At 46.1% G+C, this 25,187-nt stretch overlaps 1 protein-coding gene across 2 annotated transcripts in view; it reads left to right on the top strand.

Moving 5' to 3' along the window:
- CDK19 (cyclin dependent kinase 19) overlaps positions 1 to 25,187 on the top strand; it is a 589,804-nt gene that overhangs the window by 461,048 nt on the left and 103,569 nt on the right. For both annotated transcript variants that reach the window (XM_063917135.1, XM_063917136.1), the window contains exons 5-6: positions 1,731 to 1,788; positions 4,410 to 4,541. In XM_063917135.1, coding sequence (XP_063773205.1) covers positions 1,731 to 1,788; positions 4,410 to 4,541 — 190 coding nt within the window. The remainder of the gene's footprint in view (positions 1 to 1,730; positions 1,789 to 4,409; positions 4,542 to 25,187) is intronic.

Below are 25,187 nucleotides of genomic sequence, written 5' to 3'. Positions count from 1 at the left end.
GCTTCTTTTTAACCACATCCCTCTTGCCTACTAGTTACCTTAAGTGAATGCCCCTTACATTTCTGCTACTGTACATCCTAATCTGTCCAGCGATTTTGTACGTACGAAATCAGGAACCATGTGAAAAACATTGCCCCATTGCATCCCACAGCTCCGCTATGTCTGACTCAGAATCAGGCCCTTAGTGTAACGTTTGAGATTTTAAAATGCAGCAAGTGGTTCATATCATTCAATCCTATTACCATATTTTGTATTTGGAAAAGCATAATACATAGACAGTACTTGGCAAAAATATATTTCTAGTCTGTGTTCTTGTTAATGCTGTTTTTTCATGCAATTTAATAGTTTAGATCTATGCAAACTAAGGGCTGTTATTCCTTTATTTTTCTAAGTGTCACTTAAGGTACACTATCTTTGTATATGTATAACATATTGCAGTTTAAATATGAACCTGAAAGATATACATTCTTGTACAATGGACAACTAGTGTTAATGACACATTTAACCACTTAACTGGCATGGTCAGATCACATGCGACTGCGCCGCCCCACTGTGTCCCCAAGACTTTGACTAGGAGATCCATACTGCAGATGTGCATAATATAATATTTAAACATTTAAAAAATATACTTTCTAAACTATATTAAATAAAAATAATAAAAAAACAATGTCGTGAATGGTTTAGAAGGGGAAAAATCATCAGTTAAGTGGTGTGATCCTCAAAGATTACACTTTAAAAGTGCTCAGAGAGGTATTGCTGATACTCCTAATTTTACAGATTTAATCTCTATATGACTTAAACTTATGTCCCATAAACACGTTTGTTACAAACATGTTCATTTGCCCCATCACTCCATCCATGTCCTCAAGGATCTTTTTTGGATTCCAGTGATTTGGCCATTTGATTTGATCTTGGTCATTCAATTTATGGTGAGCAAACTGAATGCTTTGTACTTGAGCTGTAAGTTAGGGATTTATCTGTATCTAGTATATGAACTGCCTCCTATGGGGTCCCTGTATAATAAAGGGTCCATAACATCCCTATGCATGCAGGGCAGTAAAGAACCTGGCTGGGCCCAGGTACTTTCAGTGGGCAGAGCCCAAGCACAGGAGGCGTGGTCATGCTACCTTAGATAAAAATACAGAATAAATAGTACTTTAAATGCCTCCATGGCCACACAGCAGCACAGCACACAGCAGCGTGTGCTCGGCTAAGGAGAAGAGCTGCTGCCAGGGAACCTGGGCCCCCAGTGGGACCCTCCATCAGACCTGGGCCCGGGTAATTAGGACCCTCTCAGACAACCCCACCCCCCCCTCTCTGTCCCTTGGTGCCACTATATGCATTGTAGCTGAATAAGTAAAATAAATAAATCAAGCACTTTTAAAAAATTAAAAAAATACACACCTGTGAATTAATTATCGATATAGCAAGTATGTACTCTAAGGATAGCAATGTTTGTAGATAAATGTTTCTGATAATTAAGAATACAATATTTTGATAGTTACATTTTTTATTGTTCATGAATAACAATCTGGACAACAATTATGTCATCCATACTAACCTCAAACGTCCTTGTAATCATATTTTACTCTAGTTACCAAACCAATTAAATCAGCTTATTAAATATGTTCTAAAAATAAACTCAATAATGGTATTTCATCCCATTTTATAATGTAAGTTACAATAAGGGCTATAAAGAGATTTAATTAAGTAAATTTTATGTTTTGCAGAAACCAGCAAATATCCTGGTAATGGGGGAAGGTCCTGAAAGAGGAAGAGTGAAGATAGGTAACCATAAATGCATGTGTCACTGGATATGTGATCAAGAATAGGTTTATTGCAAATATACAAGAGACACATATATTAAAAAGTATTATTTTCTAATTATTTTTGCAACATTAAAATAGTATTCCTATACCTGAAGTAAATGGTGGTGCCGATTTAGAGGTGACTGCCAGGATATAGGTAACGTGTTTCTATTAGTTCTGGTGAGAAAGGATTTAGATAAAATAATAAGGGAGAGTAAAACTTTAGCTCTTTCTCGCTGTCACATACCCTTTCATAGAAAAAGCATTAATATTAACCAAATGAATGTCTGTAAAGGTATTCAGTACTCCTTTTTACTCAAAGTTATCTCTCACATCCCTATATACTTACCAGGTTCTTCACCTCATCCACCTGTACCTCTCAAGGAGGGAACATAAGTGACAAGGGGAAGACTCACTCCGCAAAACACCCCCACCCCTTTCCCCTATTTAAGTGGTTTACAGACATTTCACATTTGTGAACATTCACCAGGATGTTCAGACTGACATCTGGTGGAGAATTACAGAAAATAGAGTAGCAACAAACAATATTGCCATACATATACCGTACGTATATTTTTTCAAACTATTATCATTTTTTTCATTCAGAGTAATTATTTCATTATGACATTAGATCTAAAACACTTCTAAAGTCTAAAGATTAAAAACAAGATTAAAGAATAACAATCTAAAAGTATATATTTAAGTAATGAAGCACCAAGGTACAATTCTCCATTTAGCCTGATTGCTCAAATATCTTTTTAAGTTGTGTCTTCTACTTTCTGTTTGATAATAGTAGAAAGTATGAAGTCACTGTAGATCTCTATGTACAGTAGACATATGTATATAGAACACACAAAAGTAAATGACTGATGATAGAGTAGGGACGAGGCAAAGTAGAACATGCTTCATCTGTTTCTTAGCGGTACCCATGTGCACTGTCAGTGATATCAAAGTCAGCATTTGTCTCCACTTCATTCTGTCAAAACAATTAATGGAGCGGGAAGATGATGGCAAGTAGTCACAATATACTTTTCATTTCCGCTGCTGCACTGTTGAACAGTAGTGTATTGAAACATTGGTGGTAATTCAGACCTGATCGTAGCAGCAAATTTGTTAGCAGTTGGGCAAAACCATGGGCCTAATTCTGAGTTGATCGCAGCAGGATATTTTTTAGCAGTTGGGCAAAACCATGTGCACTGCAGGGGGGGCAGATATAACATTTGCAGAGAGAGTTAGATTTGGGTGGGTTATTTTGTTTCTGTGCAGGGTAAATACTGGCTGCTTTATTTTTACACTGCAATTTAGATTGCAGATTGAACTCACCACACCCAAATCTAACTCTCTCTGCAAATGTTATATCTGCCCCGCCTGCAGTGCACATGGTTTTGCCTAACTGCTAAAAAAAATTCCTGCTGCGATCAACTTGGAATTACCCCCCATGTGCACTGCAGGGGGGGGCAGATATAACATTTGCAGAGAGAGTTAGATTTGGGTGGGTTATTTTGTTTCTGTGCAGGGTAAGTACTGGCGGCTTTATTTTTACACTGCAATGTAGATTTCAGTTTGAACACACCCAACCCAAATCTAACTCTCTCTGCACATGTTATATCTGCCCCACCTGCAGTGCACATGGTTTTGCCCAACTGCTAACAAATTTGCTGCTACAATCAGGTTTGAATTAGGCCCTTTGTCTCCTCTGGCATCCCAAAAGCTATATCTCAGACCTTTTGAGACGATAGTAAAAATAGCTGCCACAAGGCAAACAGTTCTCAAGGAAAAGCATTGTATGTTAGCAAGTCACACTGTTCCATATCTGAACATGTCACAGTTTGTGAAATCATAAATTTGCACCAGTCTGCCGGGTGTGGTTCATTAGGTCGACATGCATTGGGTCGACCATGTTTGGTCGACATGCATTAGGTCGACGTGTGCTAGGTCGACATGGAAAAAGGTCAACAGGAGTTTTTTAACTTTTTAGGGTGGCGTTTACTTCGAAAAGTGATGGGGAACCCCAATTAGTGCACCGTAACCCCTCGCATGGCTCGCGGCACCATGCCTCGCTGTGCTCGGCACAGGTTACCGTTTCCAATTGTAGTCCACGTGGATCGTTAAGTATGAAAAAGGTAAAAAAATGGCAAAAATTGTGAAAACTCATGTCGACCTTTTTCCATGTTGACCTAATGACCACGTCGACCCAGTGATCATGTCGACATAATGCATGTCGACCAAATGTGGTCGACCCAATGTATGTCGACATAACTCATGTCGACCTAATAATCGCCATCCCAGTCTGCCACCATCACTATAAACGTCAGGGTTCTGTCCTCTTCCTAGCTCACAGAAGAGAGGTAAGTATGAGTTAGTGGTGGTGTTCTACCATCCTCATATATTTATCTGTATATAAAACTATATAATGTATTGTCATATATTTTTCAGTAATCACTAGCATTTATTTACTATAGAAATGTTCCTTGAGTAAGCAAGTGCTATTTTGTCTTCTTAGTTAATGTATTAATACAGAAATTAGCTTTGTGTGTTTATTATTTATTTATTTTTACATTTTCTTGTGTAAATAAACATAATAATATTATTCTGTTGTAGCTGACATGGGCTTTGCTCGATTATTCAATTCTCCATTGAAACCACTAGCAGATTTGGATCCAGTGGTGGTTACGTTTTGGTACAGAGCTCCAGAGTTGTTGCTTGGTGCAAGACACTACACAAAGGCTATAGGTAAGTAATAAAGGAGATCTTCTTCATGCAACTTTTACTTATCAAAACTGGAGAAAAGAACACTAGTCAACACATTCAAACTCATTTTTGACAACATGAAGAAAATAGAATGATTTGGACTACACAGACTGAAAACAAAAAGTTAAAAGTTTTATGTTATAGTCATGTGTTCTTCGTTTAAAAATGTGCATTATTTTAGCAATGTAAACTGACTGAGGGCCTAATTCAGACCTGATCGCAGCAGCAAAATTATTCTTTAATGGACAAAAACCATGTGCACTGCAGGTGTGGCAGATATAACATGTGCAGAGAGAGTTAGATTTGGGTGGATTATATTGTTTCTGTGCAGGGTAAATACTGGCTGCTTTATTTTTCCACTGCAATTTAGATTTCAGCTTGAACACACCCCACCCAAATCTAACTCTCTCTGCACATGTTATATCTGCCTCCCCTGCAGTGCACATGGTTTTGCCCTTAAGAGAACAAGTTTTCTGCTGCGATCAGGTCTGATTTAGGCCCCGTGTGGCTTAAAGGAGGGATAATACTAGACAAACAGTCATAACAAAAACCATGACAACTATTACAGAGGAAATAGTCAACCTGAAAACAACAGTGTCCCTTTACAAAGAAGGGGACAGGATGTGTCAAGAGTCAGGAATACCTACTTTGTTTGGCAAGAGGGCTAAAGCTGGTTTCCATAGACAGAAACCAAGTGCTCATGTTCATCCATGGACCTGCTCGGCTATTTTACTGACCCTCTAGTAGAGTAAGAATGCATAATTTCAGTGTACAGTCTAGACCCTGACACCTAGGGTCAGTGGCACCCACCGGGGATTCCCCTTTACACCTGTGGGTCAGTCCAACCCTGCCTACCTTCCTTCAACTTAGTATCACTCAATTGTGGAAACTGACCTTTTGAATACTCAAAACTTTCACCATTTTTGTGCATTGTCTTTACAATCTTTTTCATGGGACGTAACCTAATATGTAATGGAGGGAGAAGAACCATTCCAGGTTTCACTGAAGGTGCATGCTTGATATTGTGCTTTCCGTGAACAAACTTGTTGCTTTATTATCCCATAAACACAGAAAACAACAATACTTAGTTATACCACCCTGCAGTCCAAGCAATAACTTTCTAATCAGCACAGATTTATCAGCAAAATATATTATAGTTGATGGCATTTAACAAGATATTCATCGGAAGTTTCTTTCATAGCTACCGAATTAGTCAATGGTATATGTAAAACAAGGCTAAACCTCCTAATGGCTGATGTGTGCCTCCATTCTAACAGTAAAAACATCCCATACCCTTATACTAAGAATAAAGACACGGAGACTTGAATTTGGCAGAAAATTGTTAGCTATTTATTGTAACCCTAACCACTAGAAAAACCTGTAAAAGAAAAAATTAAATTAGCATATAATATTAACCGAATATGGTGGCAAAAAAAAGAACGGCTAAAAACCCACTGAAGATAACCTCAAAGACATTAAAACTAAAACAATCTTAATCTACCACAAAAACCACACATAGGTATCCAACTCAGACCTCCACGCTGACTGCCCACCCTGATGGGTGATGACGCTGCCCCCTGTCTGGTGATCTAGCTGCCTTAAAAGTCAATGGAGGTGAGTGCACCTAAACCACCCCAACACCGTAAAAACTGTGACTAACAAGCCAAACTAGAACCTGCCGTTCTTTTCCGCCAACAGTGAAAGACTCTTCTACAGAGGCTTCGCACCACCACCATACCCTCAACCTAACTCCTGCAAACCCTCAAACAGATCCTCCAGGAAAAACATCATCCCTTCCTTGGACAAATGTACACCATCAGGCCGAAAAAGGTGAGTGTCATGGAACCGAATCCTAGCGTGGCGAACCACTGACCCTCCGTGAGCCAAAACCCACTTCGCTACCGCTGAATTCACCTTTTGCCTGGCCTCATCAATAGGGCGACCATCCCCCACTCCTCGCCAACGCAACCTTGGCACAATCATGGAGAACACCAAAACACAGCTAGGCCTAGCTGTGCCAATACTTGACAAATCTTCCACCATGGACCATCTCAAATCTAAAGACGTCCTCTTACCCAGATCGTTACCACCCAAATGGACAACCAGGACCCTAGGGACTCCATGCTCCCTGGCTTGACTCACCAACCTACCCTTCAACTCATGCCACATCATTCCATGCCAACCAAGCCAACGAACACTATGAGCCTGGGGGGAAAAACGCGCCCCTTCCGAGGCCAAAAACCTGGCTGCCCAGTAAACAAAAGAGTGAGCGACTACCCATACTGACAACTCGTCTTCCACCCAACTTAAAGTGAAGGAAAGGAATAAAAAGTAGGTTAGTAAATGTCCTAACATGAGCTTAATACATGACTTAACCTGAAGGATCTGCCAAAAAGAAAAAAGGTTTTCATGTCTCATTGAGACACGGCCTAGCCGTGCTAAACAAGCTTCAAGCCAATCGAAGCGTAACATAAAGGCACATAGGGAAAGATCAAATAAAACAAAGCAAAAGTAAAAAGGGGGGGGGGGGGTGGAAGTGGGGAAAACATAGAAGAACTCAGATGGAAGTGAAAGTTTAAAAAACCTGCCAAGGGACTTTTAATTGGAACAAGTCAGCCAAATTATGGTGAAATTGAAATTCAGTCCATCAGGTCAGGCAAAAAGTGCAAAAGAACTCCAGACCCCCACTGCCAGCAGTGACGAGTAGCTAATCCCTGAGTAGGATGAACAGGGGAGACAAATGGATACAAACTGAACAATGACGGACACAACAAATCCAACAGTAACCCTCTTAACACTTGCTAAAACAGGAACTCATAAAACCGGGTGAATATATCGCTTGTAACTGGAAGACTTCCAGCGCCCCACCGCCTGAATCTCCGCAACGGAAAAACCCGCCGACGCAGCCGTCATCACAGCCCGGATTCGAAAGGAATGCATACCAAAAGCAGAGGGTGAAAGGCCCAAGCCGGCCAGACAGCGACTCAGCATCCAGCGAAATTAATACTTCGTCAATGGTAAACCGTCATAATGCAGCAGCAAGGATCCCCTCGCATCGGGCCGTACTGCCGCATATCTCATTGCCAACTTTACCGGGCAAATGCGCTCATCCAAAGATGAAACCAAAGTGACCCATCGCCCTCTACCCACTTGGTCCGTCTTAGAGCGACGCAGTCTACACAGCAAAGACCTCTCACCCACCACCACATCGTCTCGGAGCATGCGCGAATCTGTACATTTAGAAGGTGCCACCAGTTCCGAAACCCGAAAGGCCCAATGATAAGCCATGGAGAACGCCAACTCGAACAACAACGTCTCAAAAAGTGAAGACGCGACCTCGGCCACCGCACAGATGACCGCCGGCAGCAGAGCCGCATCGATCGGACGCCGCCTATCCGGCGGAGCTGGCGCCACACGCGCCCACCCTTTCATCACCTTTGCAAGGAGGCCGCTCTTTGTCATGTCAGGAAAACCCTTTAGTTTACTAAAAAATGAAATCCCTGCCAGGTACCGTGACACCACGGCTCTAGACCTACCCGTGACAAAAAGCTGCCAAATAAAAGAAAACATCAGCCGATGCCTGCTCTTACCTTCTTGCCCCCGCTCTTGGACAAACTCTTCCCACTCACTCCAAGCTTGACTGTAAGCCTTGAGCGTGTTCGGAGCTACTGATCGCATCGCTAAGCTCTCCAGTCCGGACCGATCACCTGCCAGACATAATCAGGACATTGAAAAACCCTGCGCATCGGCCTCGGGTGCTAAATGCCGAAATCTTCCCCACTGCCCGCGGGACAACGCGGCGGCAATTCCGTTCTCAATTCCTGGAACATGCTGCGATCGAAACCATACATTCCGACGCAAGCACGTCAGCAACAGCTGCGCAAGCACCCTCAATACCACAAGCGACTTGGCCCTATGATTATTAATCGCGTGCACCACGCCCAGATTGTCGCATCTGAACAAAATGCTGCGATTGGCCAGACGCTCACCCCAAACCTCCAAGGCCACCATGATGGGGAAAAGCTCAAGCAGCAAAAGGTCCTTAGTAAAACCTATGCGAGACCATTCCTCAGGCCAAGGGGCCACACACCAAGATCCCTCTAGGTAGCATCCGAACCCAGAGGAACCCGTCGCGTCGGTAAATAGCTGCAATCCAGCATTGTCAACTGTTAGGGCCAACCAGATACGCACCCCATTGAATCCCTCCAGGAACGAGGCCCAATCGGCCAAGTCCCTCTTAATCTCAGAGGACAAGCAAATGAAGTGATGCAGTCTGGCACACCCCGCCATCATCCTTTCCAACTTTCGGCAAAAAACCCTGCCCATCGGGATGACCCGACAAGCAAAGTTCAAGAGGCCCAACAAAGACTGCGCCTGCCGCAGTGTAACCTTGTGTGACGCCACGAACTGCCCGATAACCTCGCAAAGCTTGGCAACCTTGGCCTGCGGAAGGCGGCAGGAGCCCGCCACCGTGCCGATTTCAATCCCTAAAAATGACAAACAGGAGACTGGCCCCTCCGTTTTATCCTCGGCCACAGGGACGCCAAAGTAATAAAACAGAGCTCGGGTGCTAAACAACAAATCGCTGCAGCGCGGGGAATTCGCCGGTCCCACGCACAGGAAATCATCAAGGTAATGTGCTACCCCAGGACCTCCCGTAGAAGACTCAACGCACCAGTGCAAACCCGTGCTAAACTTTTCGAAGAATGAGCAGGAAACGGAACATCCCATTGGCAAACATTTGTCAATTAAATATTCCGCGCCAATCCGAAAACCCATAAAAGTCCAGATGCAATGGAAGCAACCTAAATGTGGATTCAACATCAATCTTAGCCATCAGGGCTCCAGGGCCATAAGTCTGAACAATTCCCAGCGCCTCAGCAAACGACTGGTACACCACCGAACATTGTTCCTGCGGTATTGCGTCGTTGACTGACGACCCCGACGGGTAAGAGAGATGCTGAATGAGCCGAAAGGCACCCGGAGTCTTCTTAGGGACCACCCCCATAGGAGAAATAACCAAATCATCCAACGGGGGCAGAGGAAATGGGCCTACCCTCCTACCCAGTCGCACTTCTTTCTCCACTTTTTTGTGCAAAACTGACAGAAAAGTGCGAGCGGATTGAAGATTCCTGAGGGCCCTAACACTTACGTCGCCCGCAACCGGCAGGCGGAAACCAAACTAGAACCCTTGAGACAAAAAACTAGCGACTTGCCTATCCGGATACCAGCCAAGTCATTTGGACATGGCATCCAACTTAATTGGCGTTGGAGCCCTGCTGAGCACTCCCGCTCCCAGGAGTTTTACCAAAGCCTTGCTTACCGTCTCTTGGCCCCTGCCGACTCCCCTTAAAACAGTTGGAGGCCGGGTGAAAACCGCCGCATTGCAAGCATGAGTGTCGAAAACGTTACTGCCTGCCGAAGGAACAGGTCACGTTATTATAAGCGAAGCATTTACCCTTCGACGGCGCCTCCCCTCCCCCCCCCCGCGAGTAGCAGCTCTACCTTTCCTATTCGACCCCGCCTCCGCGCTAGCTCCCTGGGCAGCTGACCAGCTGACCCAGCGTGCTGAACATCCTTTGCAGCTTGAGAAGCTCGAGTGACCTGAAGCCATACCTCCACGTCTTTGCACCCAAAATCAATTATATGTCCGCTGCATATCGTGTATCAGGTGCAAGTACCGGATGACATTCATGTGCTCACCCGGCCTATCCTCCAAATAACACGCCGCAAAGACGCAGAAGCCAGCCAGCCAATTGTCAAACAACCGGAACGCCTCAGCTCCTATGCCCTTCTTAGCTTTGGCTGCCTTATACTCTCTCTTAGCATCCTTAGCCAGCACGAACAAAGCCACGTAATCGCCTCTACCAATTTTCCTACGGCAGCTATCCCGCAACCCCCTTAACACTGCCGTATAGTCACAGTGCACCACTCCCGGCAAATTACGGCGCTTCTTGGCCCTGCGGTCGCTCTCACTAAGCTGCTTGCACCTCTTCCGCTTCTCCCGCTGCCCAGCCGCCTTTCTTGCGTACTTGGCAGCCCGCTTCTTCGCTCTAGTCGTGCTACTAACCTTGGACGCTTGCGACGATAACGATGACGAAGAGGAGGAACTGTCAGAACTAGTGCGCGCTGAGGAGCCCGATGCCGAAACCTCCACCTCACCTGACGATGACGACCGCTCTGACTCGGATGCCAGAACTGTGTGAATCTCAAAATCCTCGTCCCCATCATCTTCCATCTCGCCAAGCCCTCCTGAAAAAGAAAACAAAGAACGGGACCGGAAACCCCTGCCGGGACCGGCAAACCGATCCGAGATACCCCCGTTGGTGGGTTGCCCAACTGCGCCGCGGCCTCCTGCAACTCCTGGCAAGCGCGCTCTATCCGCCGCACCGCCGATCCCGACGGCGCGGCAGAAGCCCCCCTAACCCCACACGAGCCCGCAGAACACACCGAGCCTGGGGAGGCAGCTGCCACCAATGGGGCCAAATCCGACGCCACTGATGACAGTGTAGATGCCAGGTCCCCAGTGGCCCCCCGTTCGCCTCTATCCTCCCGGCCACTGCCAAGCGAGACTTCCGGGGCCTCCGGGGCCCCACTCCGCCTCCTACTCTGGCCTACATAAGGTGCCGGAGAGGGCCCTACCCCTAAAATGTCAGATTGCCTGGGTGACCTGCCGGTCCTCCCTCTGACCCCCTGTCCTGCCCTCCGCACTCTGCTCCCTTCACTCATCCCACCCTCCAATGCCCGGCCGCCACTGCCAGCCCGAACCTGCGCTCCAATACCAGCCCCCAGCTGGGAGGCTCCAGGTTTCAGAAACCTGGAGCTCCCCAGAGCGATAGGGAAAGCAGCCCCCTCAGCCAAAGCATCATCAGAATTATCAGTGTAATCAATACGGCCCGCCCCCTGCCCCCTCCGCCGTCCCCGGCCGGACTCCGGCACTGAGGGAGGCAGCAGGGGAGAGAGACCATCAAAAGCCGCCGCTGCGAGCACACGTGCGCGAGAGGGGCCAGAAGCAGCAGGGACAGCCGCGCGCGACCCCTGCCGCGCGCGCTCCCCCCCCCCCCCGCGTCCCTCCCTAGCCGCGTACTGGCGCCCCCCCCTGCCACCCGCGACCGGACCCAAAAAACGGCTCCGGCAACTGCGGCAGGGGAGATCGAGCTCGACCCACCGCTGCCACGCGTGACGGCGGACGAGGAGGCAGAACGGGCGGCCGAGGTCGCTGGCCCCCACAGCCATGACACAAGAAGGGACAAGGAGGGGGAGGTGAACGGAGTGCTGAATCCCCTCAAAGCTAAGTAAAGCTAAAGGCAACAGCAAAAGTATACTAAAACACTCAAAGCACTACCTAAATCTCCTAGAACTGACCTAATCAGGACAGCATACACTCACCAGCAAGGAAGGCAAACTAAAAGAGACCCCTAATGCCCTATGCATCCCCTATATATACTGATCCCTCCCCTACCTATAATTGGATGTAACCTGTCATGCCATTTTGGTCCACACCCATCACAGGAGGTTTAACTCTCTCCATTCCCATGTCTGTCATTCTGTTTTCCTTTTAAACTCGGTGTAGGAAGAATCAATGAATAATCTCCACTCTTCAGGTTTACACTGAAACCCTAGTTCATCCATGAATCCATTTACATGTTTGCAGATGCAAAGTGGGCCTTGCATTTCATAGTACAATGCAAGGTCTTCACGTCATTTTCTAAACACAAAAATCCTTGTGTCTTTAGCAAATTCTATATGAGCAACCGGGATCCTAAAATGTTGGCCAGTTGCTTTAATAGTTTCAAATCTCTAAGTCATTTTGCTTAATTAACTGTGTATTTTAGTCATGCTCGTAACTGGGATTGCATGTTGCAGAGGGACCAGCAGTGGGCTCAGGTGATTTTTGCTCTTGTGGAATGGCAAAATGCTCCCAGTTAGACCAGTGCCGCAACTAGACATTTTAGCGTTGTGTGGAAAAAACGGCATTGGTGCCCCCCCCCCCACACACACACACCTCCTTATGTAAAATATGGGCAGAGCGTGCGTCAAAAATATAGGGGCGTGGCTTCATGGGGAAAATAATACCAATTCATATTATGGTGTACAGTAGTCTCCATTATGCAAATTACGCTGCACAGTAGCGCCACTACACCAGGTAGAGCCCCTTTTACACATTACTGCAGACAGCGCCCCCTTTTTACACATTACGGCATACAGTCCCCCTTTTTACACATTACGGCAGACAGCGTCCCCTTTTTACACATTACGGCAGACAGTCCCCCTTTTTTACACATTACGGCAGACAGTCCCCCTTTTTACACATTACGGCAGACAGTCCCCCTTTTTACACATTACGGCAGGGAGAGTCCCCTTTTTACACATTACTGCAGACAGCGTCCCCTTTTTACACATTACAGCAGACAGTCCCCCTTTTTTACACATTACGGCAGACAGTCCCCCTTTTTACACATTACGGCAGACAGTCCCCCTTTTTACACATTACGGCAGACAGTCCAACTTTTTACACGTTATGGCAGACAGTCCCCCTTTTTATACATTACGGCAGACAGTCAGGCTCCTCGGTGCAGGCAGATCCCCAGCAGGGGAGAAGGAGGAGGAGGGAGGGGGATTCGGGAGCCGCAGCAGTGCACTGTAATTGGTGGCGGCGCCGCTGCAGCTGTCCCTCTCCTACTACATAGGCTGGCCGCCGCAGCTGTTAATGCTGGGATGCGCTTCCCCCATCTCAGCATTCACAGCAGCGGCGGCCAGCCTATGTGGAAGGAGAGGGACAGCTGCAGTGGCGCCACTACCAATTACAGTGCGCTGCTGTGGCTCCCAAGTCCCCCTCCCTCCTCCTCCTTCTCCACTGTCCCCGGAGCTGCTGCTCCTCTCCGCGCACACGCAATCGGCTTGTAATTGACTCATTACAATGCAGCTGACTAAAGTCCCCTTGGACAGGGGATGCGGCCAGTTGCGCCCTCAGGGCGACTGCGCTGTATGCCAGGCACACCTGGCACACCCGTAGTTACGGCCCTGAGTTAGACGGAGGAACAGGAATCATGAGTTCTCTTGTATGTGTCACTGGTCTTGTTGCAATTGGGGGATTGGGATATTCAATATTAACTTTACTTTTCTCTGAAAAACCCTCAGTTTATTGTTAGAAATAACAATCTTCTGTGTAAGTGGTTGGTTATTACCAGACCATTGGAACTGCAAAAGCCATACTATTCTTGTTCCCTTCATCTATTTCATCAGACTTACAGTACATAGCACATTATACAGCACATATGTGTTGCCCAATTTTTATCTTGTACTCCCACATGAAGCCAAAATAATCATAATCAGCATACATTAGCTTCTGCATGACTGACCTACGCTGTGATTTCACTGTAAATTGTATGAAAAGCTGTTTGGCTAAATTATACATGTGCAAAACAAAACCACACTCAAACTAGACAAACTGTCACTGCAGCATATAAAACAAAACTGTCTCCTAGAGCTCTGGTTCTCAACCTCGGTCCTCAAGTACCCCCAACAGTTCATGTTTTCCAGGTCACCTAGCAGTCGAACAGGTGTATTCATTACTCACTGACACATTATAAAAGACCCACAGGTGGAGCAAATTATTTCACTTTCAATCCTGTGAGGAGGCCTGGAAAGCATGAACTGTTGGGGGTACTTGAGGACCGAGGTTGAGAACCACTATCCTAGAGTATACATTTGTATTGTATTTGGTTCAAATGTAGACAAACTTTATTGACTAGTACCCTCCCGAAACAGCCCCTTAACACAGACAGGGGAGGGTCGAAAATGTAGTGTTCAGTTTTAGAGATAAATTCATCATAGAAAGGGAGGAAGTTCGCTTTCAGGCAACACTCATAAATGTTAAGCATTTTCAAGTGTTTTTAAAGATATTTTTGCTTGTATCTAAAAGTGTAATGTGAAAGAACATTTTTAGTATTATATTTTATATCAGCACATTAAATGTTAACAGGAAATGCCAGTTTTCATTCATGTTGCAATAACCATGTTGACTATCAATCATCCTTGTAAGAATGTATAAAAATCTAATCTCGTGTGACAGCACCACAAGTGCAGCATGATATAAAGAGCCCATAAAACAGGGAACCAATTATTTTATTTATACTTTAAAGTTATACATAAAATAGTGCATATACAGTACAGGCATACTTGTAGAATTTATCTTACAGTACGTAGAATATACAACATAATACATGTTGTAGCTAAGAGCGTAATGCAGAAAATACATTTCATAGTGCAATTCTCTACTGCCTAACAAGTAGACATGTACTTTTGTGAGTCAATGCGTGTTCTTTATGAAACTGGCCTACATCAAGTGCCTTGAGTCCTATTGGAGAAAGAGCGCTATTTAAATAAAATTATTATTATTATTATTATTATTATCATCAGATCTGACCTTCAAATTACTTTTACAGGTCATGCTCATATATATATGGGACCCAGCATACATTTGCTATCCAATGTGGCATGTGTGCAAATGTGATGGAAATAGAAATGTTCATAAAATAGTATCCATATTCTTTATAGTGAATGGATTAAATCAGTATGATTGGTTAGTTAAGGTTGTAGAAGTTTTCCTTTCCTTCTAAAAAGTTGAAAACTTCATTCCTGTTAGGATTGCCAGAAAAGTATAAACGTTTTTCCAAAGCAATGACAACTTTTCCAGGAAGTACTTTAGTTTTAGATGTATACCAGTATGTCCCTCCTTGGCGAAGAACATCTTCTTTAAGCGATTTTGCTGCCTCTGTATATTGAAACTCTTGCTCCTCTTAAAACGCATGCAGGGTCACGTTTGCCATCGTTCATTAAATGGAAAGTTCTTGCCTGTCTATATGGCCTTATCACAGGCACTCTTGGAAGCCTAGCACTATCTGCTAGTGGATTAAGCACATTGGAACTTTTTGACACTAAAAACGTTATTTATATCCTCATGAAATGACATGATTCCATTTGGCTATTGAACTTGCCATTGAAGTATACCTCTTTTACACTGAAATCATGGGTCGCAGCCGGGAGCCTGACACGGGTGCTACCCAGCTGCGACCCGCGTCAGCCCCCTTCTCCACTGCCGTCTACTACCCGGCTTATTGCCGGGTTGGTGACGTAGCCAGTGATGTGGCGGGGGCGCCGCTTGGAGATCACATGATCTCCAAGCACTGCAACGTACATTCTCTGTAATTGGGAAGCCGGGTCAATGCGATCTGGCCCCCGTTTACACAGCACAGTTTGCCGGGTTGAACCCGTGTTCAACCCTGCAAACTACCCGAGTTGGAATACCGGATTATTCCAACTCTGCCCTTTTACACCGAGCAGCAACACGGGTTATGCACACTCATGTACAATAACCCATTTATATGCTGGGGGTGTAAAAGGGGTATTATTGTTGTTAATTAAAGAATTTATGGACATATCTAGCATGATATGCCTCACTGAACTTCACATATAAATCTGACATTAGAGCTTAGACATTGTCTTGTGGTTTTGTTATTGAGTTAACAGAATCTGTCTGTGACAACAGGAAATAACCAAATAATAGAACAGGTCAAGTGTGTAGGCTCCCAGAATCCCAAACCCTGCATGTTAGTGCCAGAAATCATCCTTGTTATTTGAGCAGGTGGAAAACTATTTCTGTGACTGGTGCTGGTTAGTTTAAGGATTTGTGTACCAAAAGGTCCAGAGTTAGAGGAGTTATGCACAGGTGTTTCCTTGTAAAGTAGTTGAATTCAAGTACATAACATTTCTTTAACTGAAAACAAATCTATAACATTCTTTAGTGACACACACAGGATGTATACATAATATATAGGGAGTCCTGACACAATCACTTGTTTTTGAAAAGTACAGTAGTAACTTCAGTAGAGTATTTTTTTTTTCTTTTTGTGGTAGGTGGGGTGGTTCCTTGGTGGTGGGTGGTGGTAAGGGGGTGGTGAATGGGTGGGTGGGTTTGGTGGTGGATGGGGAGTGGGGTGGAGTGGTGGTGGTGGGGGTAGAGTATTTTTTAAAAGTGTTCTTTAGGGAACTGTTAAGTAAAGAATATGAGTAACTTGGTAATCTGTACTTATATAGCATAAACAGAAATAATGTAAATGTATGAAACAACTATACTGTATGGGGGAAAGTGGTATCAGCGCACGTTATATGCGCTGATACCGCTCCCCCCATGTATTAAAGTGACCGCCATGTATTAAAGTGACCAGTGACAGGGGGGCTATGCGCTCATGTCATTTTCAGCGCTGCTATCTAAAAGATAGCATGCCGATGTGCAGAGCAATGTATGATACCTGCAGCTATCGATTTTGACAGCTGCAGGTGCCGATACCCTATCTCTACAGCAGGGACAGAGTAACATAGTAAATGAGGTTGAATAAAGACAAGTTGTCCATCGAGTTCAACCTTTATATATTGACCCTATACTGTTCCTTATATACCATAGCTTAACCCATAATGACTCAAGTGTAGTTTGTTCATAATGACTCAAGTGTAGCTCTAGGATGTGCACAGGAGATCATAGTGATAATAACACATGCGCAGTGGAGCCAGCTGGTCAGAGAGACACTAAGCTGATGCACTGTCTGCTTAGACTGGCATCGCAGGAGGGTGGAGTTTTCACTCCCCCGCTCCGGCAGACAAGATGATAATACATCTTGTCTGTACCTTCTTGCTTCGTCTCGGTAATGAGGCGAAGCAGGAAATGCTATAGCAGTACTATATCCGTGCCGCTATAATACATCTGCCCCTAGTACTATAATGAGTGTGTGTATTACTCACGTGTGTTTATCTTCATACAGATGATGGTGGCAGCACTCAAGGACTAGCACAGGAAATAATAACCCAGCATTTCAGTCTTACTTTAAACTTTTGTATTAAAGAAAGGTAGAGGTGCTAATAATGTAATATATTTAAATGTATATGTGTACCCCGTACAAAATATGTATAAAATCAGGATTATCTATGATTAGTCAGATGCAGTCTTCTTAATATGGGTTCCTGAATTCCAACCATCTCAGGAATTAATGTGTAAAATGGAATCTGGAGAAACCATATGGTAAAATATAGAAACAACGCTAATAAGTAAGAGAGTCAGCGCAGCAGCTCATCATCGACTTCCGGGTCCTGGCCGTCACTATGAAATTGTCATGTCAGGGCACAGCCTCTGGACATGCTTGTCCAGTCCGTTACTAGGAGGCAGGGTTTCAAGAGCACAGCCGTTGGGCATGCGGAGAGCATTGTCTGCACTTTGAGTGTCCCAGCTGGTTTTTTTATTTAGCTGGTACTAACAATACTGTTCTCCTAGGTGCTGCTGTAAATCTGCTGCATATTATTTAGTCAAAGGGCCTGTCTTTGTTGGAACATTCTGATTGGCTGCTGTGTGTGTTAAAAGGCAGGCAGGGCTTAGCCTCTATGTCCGTTATAGCTTCATGCCCTGGTTTTAAGCTTGCTGATCCTGATGCCTGGTTTCACTTTGCCCTTCCAGTCAGGTCTACAGTCTCCTGCATTCTGCATCTCCTGTTTGTCCAAGTATTGCCTTCAGCGCTGTATCTGGGTCCCACCAGGTTCTCTGCAGTTACCCTTGCCTGTTATCTTCCTCCTGCCCACTGGTACTGCATTTGTACTACATCTTCTTCAGCCTACTTCTTGCGATCACCTGGTTACTTGTGTAAGCCCTTTCTACCCTGAGTTAAGTCATGGTGGCATCTCAGTACAGTTGAGAGCATCTCTCTCTATAGGAAAAAGGCAGATCTTATAGGTGAAGACCTCTGTAGTGTGGTTCTAATGGTCTTACACAGTTTATCGAGTGTACCATACCATTCATATATATCATAAAATGTAAATATAAAATATAAATATCTTCCAATCTGATGTATCTCAATAAATAGTAGGCTGTATATACAGCAAATTTTCAGGAGGGTATTACTACAAAGTGATTGTAGACAGAAGCAGTCCTCCAAGAGTCTTAACAAAGATGTCCTTCATTGTCCCTACGCATTTCATTTGAAAGACTTCCTACAGGGATTGAAGAGATACTTGGAGGCACTGTGGCACATCCTTTTGTTCAGATCATGGATAAGCAGAATAAATGCAATAAAAAGTGTCCTGAAAAAAAGCTCTTTACCAGACCTTACAAGTCAATGTTCAACTTCTAAACTGGACTACCTTTAATCTCCAGGCTTTTGGCTTGCCATTCTAAACCACTGGTCAGGTGCGGGTAGTTACAGAGAATGACTTACAGTGAGAGTGTTCTCTAGAATTTATCCCATGGCTTGAAAAATAACACAGAGCAAGATCAGCCCGATCTATGTCCACAGTTCCTCTGAACCGGCCGTGTTCCTGGGCTAAAGTTTATATGAGTCTGCATCTGTCTGTTCACCTTTCTCCTTTGTTTCCCATTTGGGATCACTTCTTTGTCTCTATCAGGGGCAGTTTGTTGAGATAGCCATCATATGGTTGGCAGCAGGTATCACACTATTTCATAGCATAATAGATGTTTTCGCCCTATAGTGAACTAAAATAGAATTACCAAGTCCAGAATAGCAATTTATATCAATATCTTTATATACTGTACGTTTGTGTGCCAGTCCCATTAAAGCTACAGTAAGAAAAATAAGAAAACCCTATGCAATTGGATACACACGCACATATATGCACCCACACAACAACACACGCAAGAGTGCAATCTCTCTACTGAGCCTAATTAGTATAGCTTTGAAGGATAATTTTTTTTAAAGTTCACTCCAGATTGTACTACACTGAGTTTATTCCCACCCCTCCAACCACTCCCTAAGTAATGGTGGTCATATGGGCATCAACCATTACATTTAAAGGTGTTGTCCAAGGTGTGACTGGACGCCTTCCCGCCCTCACTGGCTACGTCCTGCGATCACTGAATGGTTTTGGGTCACAAGGACCTGTATACCCTGTCCTTCCTACCGGTACCATTGGAAGTGGCCCCTATTGCATTTAGGGTACCTCTTGTGGTGTTTTATTTTTATTTTTTGTTTTTGTTTTTATCTGTCTTGGATTTTATTCCCACATCATTGGTGGGTTTGTTTGAATAAAGACATTTTTTTCACCATTTGCTGTCACTTTGGAGCGATTTGATTGGGGATAACAACGTTTCCAACACTAATGAGAACCGGAAAAGAAACCTTTCAGTGCATATAGGGCTTATCCTAAAGGTAAGCCGGGTGTAGATAAGCCGTGGATTGTCGTTTATATGAAATATGAAAGAAACCTTTATGTGAATGCATCCTATTTAATAAAGGTCAGTCACTGAGAAAAGTGACGTTGGAATTTCTGTGGAAATTATCATTACCAGTTAACGGATATACTGTATGTTGTGTTCTGTGTTCAAGAAACAGGAACATTTACGGATTTGGAGTCTATATATAGCATCGCTGGGAGATCACCTCTTTCTGTTCCCATTTAAAATTGGCGCCTAGCGCCCATTGTCTCTTAAGCATGGCGCCGTGCATGGAGGGTTAACCCCTTCAGTGCCACCGCCGCCAGTGGCGTCAGAACATTTTTAGGTTGGGGGGGGGGGGCAAGATATAGTTTCAGTTTGGCACCCCTAAATATCTAAATGTCGCCCCCTCTGTGTTATACCTCATAACAAAAATCGAGAGAGACATGGCAAGAGACACAAATGGAGAGAGAGAGAGAGACACACACACACACTCACACACGGGGAGAGAGAGAGAGAGAGACACATGGGGGAGAGAGAGAGACATGGGGTGGAGAGAGAGAGAGAAAGTATATCATCATCAGCAGAATGTGTGCCCAGGAGAGCAGTTACCTGGAGGTCTCCGGGAGGAGGTTGCATTGTCTCTCCGGCCAGGCAGCAGTTCTGCAGGGTCGCTGACGGGTTACAAGGCCATCACTCACATGTAGCCAGTAGTCCAGCAAATATTTGGTGGCCGTGGGGGGAAGGGGGGAGGTAGGCGGGAGGAGGGGAGGATAGGCAGTGAGAAGGCGGCTGATGCACGATTGTATAAGGCAGGGCGTAACTAAAACTTTGTGGTTCCCATATAAATATCTTGACAGGGCCTCCCCTGCCCCCCACCGTTGTCACTTCAATGCCCCTTAGTAGCAGGAGAGAGTGAGAAAGCCAAAGCAGGTATCAGGGGTAGAGAGAGAGGGGAGCAAGAGAGAGAGAGAGAGTTTCATGGAAAAAGAGGGAATAAGCAAAAGATAGGAGCGAGAGAGAGGGTGTAAAGGCGGGTATACACTAGGTGACGGGGAAATGCCGGCGTTGAACGATATAGCGTTCAATGATATAGTGTGTACGCACTGATCGTTATTGTTCAATGATAACGATCAGTGACATCAACGCCGGCATTCCAGAACACGCGGCACAGCCCAACATTGACGGGTTAAGCTACATGTCAGCTCAGTATTGGTGATCGCCGAACGGCGTGCAGGAGCACGCATCGTTCATTGGTCACCGATATTGCCCCCATACACACTGGACGATATAAGCCTAAAAATAAACAATAACGACATTTATGTCGTTATCGTTTATTTTTTAGGCTAAAGTCGCCTAGTGTGTGCCCCCCTTAAGGGAGAAAGAAAGTGACAGGGAAAGAGAGAGAGAGTGTGTCGGGGAGAGACAGTGTCAGAGAGACGACATAATCAGAGAGAGAGAGAGGGAGAGACAGTGTCAGGGAGTGAGAGGAAGAGACAGTGTCAAAGAGACAGACAGAGTGTCAGGGAGAGAGAGAGACAGTGCCATCAGGGAGAGAGAGCTAGACGCAGCATCATTGAGAGACGGCGAGACATTGTCACAGAGAGAGAGAGAGTGCCAGGGAGAGACAGTGTAAGGAAGAAAGTGAGGGAGAGAGTGAGGGAGATGATGTCAAAGAGAGAGAGTGTAGGGAGGGGACAGAGAGACAGTGTCAGGAAGAGATAGGAGAGGGAGAGTGGCAGAGGGATAGAGAGGGGGGGGGGGGGGGCAGCCAGAGATACACTACCTGACTAGTCTAAAGCATACCTCTCAACTGTCACGATTTTCACGGCACAGTACCATTTTTTTGGGTCCATCCTGCTGCCCCTCCCGCGGGCCTCAGTAGTTGGGAGGCTCCCTAGCACTCGCTGCTTTGCTCAGTTCAGAGCAGAGCAGCAGTGAATAGACGCTGTGAGCATGCGCACAGCATCTATTCCAGTGAGGCAGAGGGACTGGGGGCATGGCCAGCAGCTCACAGAGCACTGGCCATGCCCCCACTGTGATGGCAATGGAAGGCGTGGCTCGTGATCGCGTCATTCACGTGAAGCCATGCCCTTTTTACGGTAGGCCATGCCCCCTTTTCAGCGCCGCGCAGCTTTGCCGCTCATGGAGTCCCAGGTCACAGCCTCCAGATGTTGGGAGGCATGCTACAGAATAAACTCCCAGACCCAGCCTCACCCCCACAGTTGTCCTTCACAGTGGGTGGTCCTGGGAGGCCGAGAATGCAATCTGCGCTGAATCACGCCATTGCAGTCCTACCTCCGCTATTCAATGGCGCTAATCAGAGCACTGAATAGAAGGGGTGGAGACGGGATGATGCGATCGGGTATCCATACCCCTGAACTGTTCACCTCCAATGAGACCATGCCCCCTGTAATGGAGACACAGCTACCCCATTCCACATGGGCTAGCCAGCCAGAAAGTTGGCAAGCCTAGTGCAGCCCCATGGGATTCTATAGTAGGGCTGCAGTGACCCCCACACCCTTTCTCCCTGGGGCCTCTCAGTCTGTGCAGCCTCAGGCAGACTCTCCCCTGTGGCCAGAAGCACCAGAAGCCCAGGAAAATTACCCCTAGTTGATTGCTGGCTGGGGTCACCAGTGCCTAGATCCCCTTCACCAGGAAAACCTTTCCCCATAATGCCTTGACTGAGGGACTGTTGTGAGGAGGAGAGCTGGGAGGACCACTGTGCTGGAGTGAGGGCTGCCTGCAGCGGTGCCTGACGATCAGGACCCTGGTGCTGGAGGTGATCCCGCTGAGGAGGCGGCGCAGAAGATCCAGCGTTGACCAGAGGAGCTCTGAGTGAGTGTGATCCCCCTACCTGTCTGCAGATGGCTTGCCAGGAGACCCACACCGAAGAACAGGGATAGTACAGGCATCGGCTAGGACAGCCTCGCCTGATGAGGACCCGACCCTGGGCTAGTACTGTCACTTCTGCTACTGTGGAGTGCATCGGAGGAGCCACCGCAATGCAGAGGCTGAGCCACTGTGTGTGGGAGGAGGTGGCACAATGTGCGTCCCGCACTGATCCCCAGTGAGGATGAGGAAGCAGGGAGTGCAGCAGCGGTATTTCACGTGATCTGACCGTCTGCCGCTCCTCTGGTGAAATTGATAGGCGCCTCTCTCATCTTTGCAGGGGGCAAGCTGCCCCCTTGCCCCCCCCCCATTACGACGCCCATGACCGCCGCCAATAACCATGTGGCTGAGGAGGGTCTTCTTATGGGGCATAATCGAGGCATGTAGTAAGCCCCATGTAGACATGTGCACGTGACATCCATGTGTAGCAACCTAGTGAGATCTTGGAAGGGAGAGTGATGTGGTTACTCAAGGCCTGACTCTCCCAAACATTTATTCTATGTGCCATATTAACATTAACAAATACATAGATAAGCACATATTGCATATCTCCTGTGGTGCTAAATATTTTATTACCTACCTCTGGAAAAAATCCCTACCTACGTATAAAGAGGAGGTAAGATGTATTTAATTTATCACTAACATGGAATACATTATTCCTTAATAATAGAACACTGAAATTGTTTTAATAAAGTATGGGATTCTTGGTATAATTATCACCAGTACCAAACTTTTCTTAAGCTAGGAACATAGGGGGGTCATTCCTAGATGATCGTAGCTGTGCTAAATTTAGCACAGCTACGATCATTCACACTGACGTGGGGGGACGCCCAGCACAGGGGCGATGCCTTTGCATCGACCAGCGCAGCTTTAGCGTGCTGGCCTGGAGCTACTCATCGCTCCCTGGCCCACAGCGGCTGCGTGTGATGTCACGCAGCCACTGCGGGCCGTCCCCCGTTCGGTCCGGCCACGCCTGCATTGGCCGGACCATGCCCACAAAACGGCGGCCAAACTCCCCGTTCCGCCCCAATCCCCCCCCCCCCCGTTCATCGATCGCCTCTGCCTGTCAATCAGGCAGAGGCGATCGTAGCGCAGTTCTGTCCTGATCGCACCACTGCGATAAACTACAGCGTGCGATCGGATCAGAATGACCCCCATAAAACGCATGATCTGCAAATGAGCACACCCAAGTACAGGCAAAGTACAGTTGAGCACATTTTGATCACATCCCCATTTATGATTAAAAAGGGTGTCATTGGGTTGTAATGATGCATTCTCGTGTAAGCAAAGTCCAGTGTGAACATATAGATGCAACTGCAGTCTATGCAGAGTTGGTTGTAGGAGTGTCAGGAATCTGATTCTTAAACTTGTTTCACGCTCTAAGTGTTTCAGCACTTACTTGTTCGCAGGTCAGGTTTCTGAAAAGTACTTATTCTGTAAGCTTATGCCTGGATATTCTCATACTGGATCATGGCCCTCATTCCGAGTTGTTCGCTCGTTCTTTTTCATCGCATCGCAGCGATTTTCCGCAAACTGCGCATGCGCAATGTTCGCACTGCGACTGCGCCAAGTAAATTTGCTAAGAAGTTTGGTATTTTACTCACGGCATTACAAGGTTTTTTCTTCGTTCTGGTGATCGTTGTGTGATTGACAGGAAGTGGGTGTTTCTGGGCGGAAACTGGCCGTTTTATGGGAGTGTGTGAAAAAACGCTGCCGTTTCTGGGAAAAACGCGGGAGTGGCTGGAGAAACGGGGGAGTGTCTGGGCGAACGCTGGGTGTGTTTGTGACGTCAAACCAGGAACGAAACTGACTGAACTGATCGCAGTGGCAGAGTAAGTGTCGAGCTACTCAGAAACTGCTTAGAAATTTCTATTCGCAATTTTGAGAATCTTTCGTTCGCAATCTTGCTAAGCTAAGATTCACTCCCAGTAGGCGGCGGCTTAGCGTGTGCAATGCTGCTAAAAGCAGCTTGCGAGCGAACAACTTGGAATGAGGGCCCATGTCAGCTGCTTGCAATTCCTCCAATCAGAGTGCTTCTTGTCTCAGCTGATCCTGACAGTCAATTAGAGACCTGTAGTTCCTATGTGAGTCTGCCTTGGAGGTCATCTGATCACCAGAGCAATAAGTGCATACTTGCCTACCTGACCCTCTCCGTGAGGGAGAAAATGCTCTGTTCCTGGACTTTCCTGGTAATGTATGATTGCCATCACCTGTGGTGAAACACCTTTCTTATCAATTAACTAGCTCACCACAGGTGATGGCAATCATACATTACCAGGAAAGTCCAGGAACAGAGCATTTTCTCCCTCATGGAGAGGGTCAGGTAGGCAAGTATGAATAATACCCCTTTCACACCAGATATGCAGGGGTCTTACCCGGGAATACGGTCCCTGGATCATGCAGGGGCATTCCCGGGTAAGACCCCTTGCATACCGCAGTCAGTAGCCCGGCATATTGCCGGGTTGCTGACATCAGCGGTGACGCGGCGGGGGCGGCGCAAGAGATCACATGATCTCCAAGCG

This window comes from Pseudophryne corroboree, chromosome 4, assembly GCF_028390025.1.
Source record: "Pseudophryne corroboree isolate aPseCor3 chromosome 4, aPseCor3.hap2, whole genome shotgun sequence".
Classification (NCBI taxonomy): domain Eukaryota; kingdom Metazoa; phylum Chordata; class Amphibia; order Anura; family Myobatrachidae; genus Pseudophryne; species Pseudophryne corroboree.
Note: the sequence above shows the minus strand (reverse complement) of the source record. Positions and strands in the feature narration are given on the sequence as shown.